This window comes from Mandrillus leucophaeus, unplaced genomic scaffold (assembly GCF_000951045.1).
Source record: "Mandrillus leucophaeus isolate KB7577 unplaced genomic scaffold, Mleu.le_1.0 Scaffold68, whole genome shotgun sequence".
Taxonomy (NCBI): Eukaryota; Metazoa; Chordata; class Mammalia; order Primates; family Cercopithecidae; genus Mandrillus; species Mandrillus leucophaeus.
Genome location: NW_012107363.1, coordinates 244,463 through 252,485, shown reverse-complemented (window position 1 = coordinate 252,485; position 8,023 = coordinate 244,463). Strand labels below are relative to the sequence as shown.

The 8,023-nt window shown below is 48.4% G+C and overlaps 1 protein-coding gene across 2 annotated transcripts in view; it reads left to right on the top strand.

Annotated features, from left to right (window-relative positions):
* The window catches only part of EVC2 (Ellis van Creveld syndrome 2), a 165,934-nt gene that overhangs the window by 8,014 nt on the left and 149,897 nt on the right, over window positions 1-8,023 (top strand). For both annotated transcript variants that reach the window (XM_012002129.1, XM_012002131.1), the window contains exons 2-3: window positions 3,608-3,662; window positions 6,773-6,939. In XM_012002129.1, coding sequence (XP_011857519.1) covers window positions 3,620-3,662; window positions 6,773-6,939 — 210 coding nt within the window. In that variant the 5' untranslated portion in view covers window positions 3,608-3,619. The remainder of the gene's footprint in view (window positions 1-3,607; window positions 3,663-6,772; window positions 6,940-8,023) is intronic.

Here is an 8,023-nt window from a genome sequence, read left to right as displayed (position 1 = left end):
GCCATTTGGCTTAAAGTCACAGTTTCTATGAACCTATCAATGATGTTAAGTAAGGACTTACTGAATGGCAATACATAGTAATATGTAGTAATAATAGCAATAATAACAATTGTATATTTGCTGTGTATTTACTCTGTGCTGGGTACTATGCTAAAGCTTTACATTTATTTATTTATTTTTTTTTGAGACAGAGTCTCGCTCTGTTGCCCAGGCTGGAGTGCAGTGGACTACAGGCACCCGCCACCACACCCAGCTAATTTTTTGTATTTTTAGTAGAGATGGGGTTTCACCGTGTTAGCCAGGGTGGTCTCGATCTGACCTCATGATTTGCCCTCCTCGGCCTCCCAAAGTCCTGGGATTACAGGTGTGAGCCACCGTGCCCGGCCTTAATCTTTTAAAATTCCTTATGAAGAAGATATAATATCCCCATAGTACAGATGAGGAAACTGAGGCCTCAGTGATTCCAGGTGAGGTGAATATGCCCACCCAGACTTGCCTATCCCAAAGCACTTGTTGTCAGTGTCTAGGCTCTACAAGAAAGTGCTTTGTAAACCTGAACACAAGATTTTTGTGCTAATTTATCATCCCTTCTTACAGAGAGAGAACTAAGAGGAAATTACAGCCATTTCCCAGATGGTCTAAAAGGACACTGTCCACTACAGTCGTCATGTATGACTAAACTTAAACATTTCACATGTCAGTGGCCCCCATCTGGCTAGTGGCTACCATATTGGACAGCTCAGATTCTAGACCATTTTCATCAATGCAGACTGTTCTACTGGAAGTTGATTGGAAGGGGAGGAGGCAGTGGAGGGGGAGTAGAGACCAGGCCTCTGGGCCATTCATTCGCAATGGCTGTTGAGGGCCTTCTAGGTGCCAGGCTGTGTCCTAAATGCTTGAGATACAACAGGGCAAGGCAGACCAAGAGTTGCCCCTGCTCTTAAGGAGCCTGCATTCTTGGAGCTGGAAAAAGGCAGGAATCATGTTACTCTGTGGTGTGTCCACCAGTGGTTGGAGGCTATAGAGATGCACACAGCAGGCAGAGTGGTCTGAGAGATGAGCAGCACTTGTGATATGGACAGGCAGGAAAGGTGCTTCAAGGAGGTGACAGCTGAGCAGATCCCCGAATAGAGTGAGGGACGGGCAAGGCCGTGTTTCTGGCCAGGACTCCGACGGTTGTTCTGAGTAAGATGAGACGCTGTGGATGGGCTTTGAGCAAGAAAGTGACCCCGTCTCATGTTTCCTTTCCAAGCACCCCCGTGGCAGGGGTGAGAACAGATGGCAGGCAGAGGGGTGAGCAGGAAAGTGGCGAGCAGGCAGGCGGGGGGCCCGGGGGCCATGGAGGGGAGCTAAACTGGGGAGATAATGGTGGGCTACTGAGAGGTTGCTGGACTGTGGATGTTTTTTCAAGGTCGAGCCAGTGGGGTTTACTGGGATTGGTTCTGGGTTGAGAGAGAGAAAGAGAAGAATCAAGGACAAATCCAAGGATTTGGGCCTGAGCAAATAGCAGAAAGGAGATGCCACTGGCTAATGTGCAGCAGCCTCGGGTTGGAAATCACTGCTGTGAGTTCCACATGTCTCTTAGGCGTTCACGTCTGGATTTGAGGGGAGAAATCTGGACTAGAGATGGGGTCTCCCTATGTTGTCCTTTCCAAGGCTGCATATTCCATTTTATGAATAGACCACATTTAGCTTATCCATTCATCCATCGATGGACGTTTGGCTTGCTTCCACTTTTGGCTATTGTGAATAATGCTGCTGTGAACACAGATGTGCAAATATCTCTACAAGATCCTGCTTTCAGTTATTTTGCGTATATGCCCAGAAGTGGAATTCTCAATCATGCTGCTTTATCCTTTTTAATAGCTGCCTGGTACTCCATAGAGTGTTTGTACCGTAATTTACTATTTTAAATAGAATTATTTATGCTGCCCGTAACATAACATAAGCTCCATGTGAACAAAGTGAAGCCAAATGTTTGGCTCCATCGATGGGGAATGCTGGGGTGGGTTTGGTAGAAGCCTGGCTGGATCAAGCTGCACCCGTTTTCCCTCTTCCCTCACCTCTTGCCTGTCTCTGCCTCTGTCTCTGCAATTTCCATTATTTCCTCTGTGTCCCTCCACAAGTCTCCATCTCTGTGGGTGAGCCTCCTCCACACTTTTGGGGGAAAAGCAGCCTCCAGTCCAGCTGGGCTTACGTCACACCAGCAGAACTGCCCTAGCTAATGTCCTGGAGGTCTGTAAGGACTGGGCCTGAAACACACAGACGGTGGCCACAACAGTGTCCCATCGATCCCATCCCAACTCATGCTTTCCGTGGCGTCTGGCCCACGTGAGAGCCAAGTGAACAGTAGCCACATGGACTAGTCATCGGAACTGGCCCCCAAAGCCAGTCCTGAGCATGCGGCTCAGCTCGCATACACATCCTTTCTCCTTCCGTTACACGGAAACCAGCCATTGCGTGCAGGTGCCGGTGAGCACACGTGCCGGGCCAGGCTGCTTGCGTGCCAGGCCCTGGAGTGTTATCTTGTTGCCGTAGACTGGGGGTGGTGCTGTAAAATGAGGATAATGCTTCATGGGTTACTATAGGGACTACTTGTGCAGTTCACTCAGTGCACATAGTGTCAGCACTGGTACATGGAGAAGGTTCCATCTGGGAGAGCTTTTATTATTATTCAGTAGAGAGGTCTGAGTCTTTCTAGAGCCCAGTGATTGACAAAGATAAATTGGAAGGGTTTGGCCAGGTTCAGTTTAGACCAATTTTCATCACCAGTGAGGCTGAGCAGACTCAGGGGAGGCTTTGAGGTCACTTTTCAGAAGAGGGATCTGAGGCTCAGAGAGGCTGAGACTTAGCCAAGGGCACACAGTGAATAAATGGTTCCAGCTGGAGTCCAGTTCTCTCCACTTCCCATCTAGTGTGTTATCTGACACTGTGGAAACTTGCCGGATCTTGGGAATTTGGAGGCTCTTGGCTTACTCAGGGTCGCAGAGTTGATGGAGGGCAGGGCTGAGGTTTGAACCCAGGTCTGTCTGGTGATAAGACGTTTTAACCACATGGTACGTCCTCCCTTGACAGCTCCCAGAAATGCATTCATGAGGGCGCGGATTCTCTCCCTGGGAAAGGGAAGAGAATTCCCTACTCAGAAGCTGGCGGGGATGGCTGACTTAGAAAAGTTTACTTCACACCTCCGGATAAAAGTGCAGGTCCTTGGCCAGGCACGGTGGCTCACACCTTTGTAATCCCAGCCCTTTGGGAGGCCGAGGTGGGTGAATCATGAGGTCAGGAGATCGAGACCATCCTGGCTAACACGGTGAAACCCCGTCTCTACTAAAAATACAAAACAATTAGCCGGGCGTGGTGACGGGCGCCTGTAGTCCCAGCTACTCGGGAGGCTGAGGCAGGAGAATGGCGTGAACCCAGTAGGCGGAGCCTGCAGTGAGCTGAGATCAGGCCCCTGCACTCCAGCCTGGGCGGCAGAGTGAGATTCTGTCTTTAAACAAACAAAAAATGCAGGTCCTCTCCATGTGAGCCATTTACAAAGATTATTTATCACCACTTCTCACAAGTATGTGTTCCATGTTGACTCTGTGTCTTTTGAATTTTTTAGGACTTGCCCTGTATGGTTTGGCCCAAAGTAGAATGCTGCCACTTTAAGACTGCAGGTGAGTTTTTCTTCTGGTTGATGTTCTCCTGTTTTGAGCATGAAAAACCAGAAGCCTGAAGTCCTCCTTCCTCCAGCTCCCTCACACTCTGCTGATCCTTCCAGCACCTCTCTACTTTGGACAAGTAGATCATTCCCTGACCTTACAGAACTAGGGCAGTGTGCCTGCACCTCAGAGCTGGCCGAAGTGTTAGTGCACAGTGGAACCTGGAGTGAGGTAGGCCCTTTTTGATATCCCTTGAAGGCATCTGGTGAATGAAACACAGAATGTGTGAATTAACTGGGTGTATCAGTTTTCTGTGGCTTCCCTAACAAATGTTCACAACTTAGTGGCTTCAACCACACACATTTATTCCCTTACAGTTCTAGAAGTCAGAAGTCCAACATCAGTTTCACTGGGCAAAGTCAGGGTGTCTGGTCCCTCTAGAGGTTCCGGAAGAGAGCCCATTTCTTCTTCTTTTCCAGCATCTATGGCCACATTGCCTGCGTTCCTTAGGGATGGATTAGGGATTCTGCCTTCCTGCATTTCGGAAGCCAGCAGCATGGCATCGTGCCTCAGTAGTTACTTGGCCTGCTTCTCTTCTGTCTGTCAAATCTCTGGCTCCCTCTTATAAGGACATCTGTGATGACATTTAGGGCCCACCAGGATAATCCAGGCAATCTCCCCATTTCAAGGCCCTTAATCAAATCACATTGCAAAGTGTCTGTGACCCTAAGATAACATTCACAGCCTCATGGGGTTAGGACCTGGCTATCTTTGCAGACCTTTATTCAGCTTGCCACACTCAGTGGTCGAAATTCAACTGACACTCATTTCATCAAGAGGAATTGATTGGCATCTGTAACTGAAACATGCAGGCCCTGGCACTGCTGGACCTGGGAGCACAAGGTTCTCAATGCTCCTACGGCTCTGCCTTTCTCCTTCCCTCTCAGCCGCCCTGCTTTCCTCTGGCTAGCATCCTTCTCAGGCAGGTACATCCTTACCCTGTGGTGGGAAAGCTGCGGTGGGCAGTCCCCGGCTCCTGAGTCTGATGGCTGGCACCTGCAGTGTAGACTTTTCCCAGTGGCTGTGACAGTTTCAGTGCAGACCGCTGGGCTCAGCGTGGGTCCCCGGCCTGTCCCTGAAACTATCCCTAGGGCCAATGTGTAGGCTTTTCTGGGTTCTGTGCCTAACTCTGGTGTCCTGGGGAATGGGATGGGCTGGGATTCGGGTGGGCCCCACTTGCCTCTGTAGACCGAGCAGGATTCTTGCTGAATAGAGGAGGGGTCCTCTCTGAAGGGAGGGATCACCTTAGAGTCTTCATTAAAGCGGGGGACCAGGAGAGCCAGAGAAGCGTAAATGGGTGGACCAGAGATGGAGCGCTTAAGGGTAAGGTGTGGCCTTAAGAATTTATGTTCTGCCTGCTTGCTGCACAAGCATTTGTGCCCTAGCCCAAGGTGCTGTGCTGGGGTCCGGAGATGGATGTCCGGTCTCACTTGCACCCATACGCTCTACTCAGACATTCCTGATGCTCTGAATCAGCTGCTGACCCGGTGGAGCACTGGCTTGTTTCCATGGCGAGGGCCATCAGTCCCCCGATGCTTGATGCGGCAGGAACCCTTATCCCATCCCAACCTGAGGAACTGAATCACCCCCAGATACAACCCAAGGAAGGAAAAAAAATACTGTAATTTGATCTAGGACCCAGCTCCACATCTTTTTTTTTTTTTTTAATCAAATTCTAGTTTATTTTCTGCATATATTTTGAAATTCTATAGAAAGTTTCAAGAGCACTTGTAGTCTTTACCATCAATGTGGTGGGTAAGAAAGACTGAAAAGTACATCTTATTTTCCATCAAATTAGTGTGTATTTGAATAGAAGACAAATGTTGAAGAAGGCACAATGCCACCATCCAGGCCATTTCAAAACTAAAATTGCTGATTTGAAGCATTGGATACATCTAAGCACTTTCACGTGCAGTGTGGCATTTGATTGGCTGCTCAGACAACAGCCCTGTCTGATTGGTATCTTAGCCACACTCCCAGGTGAGGGGAACTGAGGCCCAGAGAACTCAGCTGACCTGTGCAAGGTCCCACAGCTGATCGGCATCTGGGCTGCATCCACTCAAGAGGGACCCTGACTGCCCAGCCAGGACCTTTCAAGTGACATTCCTGTGCTTTACACACAATGCCTATGAACTTTCCAAATGTATTGACACAGAGAAAAATCTAAGGGAGTAATTTCTTTATTTTATTTTATTTTATTTATTTTACTGTGTTTTTCTTTTGAGACGGAGTCTTGCTCTATCACCAGGCTGGAGTGCAGTGGCGCAATCTCAGCTCACTGCAACCTCCGCCTCCCGGGTACAAGTGATTCCCCTACCTCACCCTCCCGAATAGCTGGGACTACAGGCACATGCCACCACACCAGGCTAATTTTTTGTATTTATTAGCAGAGATGGGGTTTCACCATGTTGACCAGGATGGTCTTGATCTCTTGGCCTCATGATCTGCCCACCTTGGCCTCCCAAAGTGCTAGGATTACAGGTGTGAGCCGCCGCGCCTGGTCTGGGAGTCATTTGCTACTGGGGGGCTCAGCAGGCGTTTGTGTCTGGCCATGCACACAACCTCTTTAGGATGGTGGTTGGTGGTGTTCACTGAGGGCTTACTCTGCAGTAGGCAGGTACTTAGAAGGACCTAGTAAGGTAGTACCTATACTGTTTGCCTTAGAATTCAGCAAACCGAGGTATAGAGAGGTTAGAGGTTATGCCCAAGGACTCATAGCTGGAGGGGCAGAGCCAGGACTCAAGCCCAGGGCTGTCTCATGTCATGTGTGTAAGAGTCACCCCAGGCACCATTCTTGCCCAGCGGTTCTGATTCCTAGGTGGGGCTGCACAACCCAGGTAAGGAGACCAAGCTTTGAAAAATACTGTGTGTAAGCTCTGAAGCTTCCCAACGAGCATGTCTCATTTTCCTGGCAAAGAGATGATACCATTCATTCATTAACTTACTTACCCAGCAAACATTTTTCAGGTGCCTTCCATGTACCCTGTAGTCTGCCTCTAGAGGTTAAGCTCTATGCCTTACTGTCTTTCTGCATTATATAAGATGTGCACATTGCTGTTTTGCAGTGGGAGCACCACTTGGAATGAAATTGTACAAGAAAATGGAAGTCTTTATCCCACTCTCAACCTCTGCAGCTTCTAGTGGGCCATGGGCTCATTCCTTATTTGCTTTTATACCTTCCTGGCCTAAGAAGAACTTATTTAAAAGAGAGTCTCCTATAACACACCGCCTGGTAAGTAGTAAGTTCAGTACTTTAACGTGAATACCAGAGGTTGGAAAGAAACCAATTTTGGGCTGTGTAAAATGGCACAGGCTTTTGTTGCTTAAAAAATGCTGTTCCTCCTCTTTCTAATGATAACTAAATATAGTTATCATTGGGGAGTGAATCCATTTATTTTTCCAAGGTGCTATTTCTGCTACACGACATACAGTATTTAGATGGAGAGGGGGTTTGAGTCAAGCATTAGGCTGCCTTGTCTGGTGTTTCCAAAGCAGGGATTGGATTGTGCTTCAACCAGACCAAGTGACTCCCAGCTATTAAAGATGACTGTGCCCATAATAGCAGTGAGCATTTCACAGGCGTTTAGTACGGGCCGGGCACTGGGTTGAGCACTTTCTATGCATGATCTCACTTGAGCCTCGTTATGAGTTTCTTAAACAGTAGTATTTTTATTCTCCTTTTACAGATGGGAAATTGAGGATTAGAGAGATTAAAAAACCAGTTCCATGTCCCACAGGTAGAAGTGGTAGAACCAAGATTCGAAGCCTCTTCTCTAACCACTACTCCATGCTCTTGCTATTGTTTTCTATTCTGTTTTATATCACGTGGGTTCAGTGACGTAACGTGGTATTGAGAACCATTAAGCTTGGCCAATGAGCTACAGTGGCCAACAGCCCTTTTTTGGGTTCCCTGCTAAGTAGTGATGTGAATTTCCTGGGGCTGCTGTAACAGATGACCACAAACAGCATGGCTGAAAACAACAGGAATGTATTTTCTCACTGTTGGGGAGGCTAGAAGTTTGGAATCACGGTGCTGGCCGGGCCACGCTCCCTCTGCAGGCTCTAGAGGAGGATCCTCCTCCCTCTTCCAGCTTCTGGTGACTCCAGGCCTTCCTTGGCTATGGCTGCATTGCTTGACTGTCTCCCTCCATCTGCTCTTGGCCTCCTCTGTGTCTGTGTCTTCTCTATGTGCTACTTATAAGGACACTTGTCATTGGATGTCAGCCCTACCTGGGTAGTCCAGGATGATCTCTTGAGATCCTCAGCTTAATTACATCTTCAGAGACCTTTTTTCCAAAGAAGGACATGTTCACGGG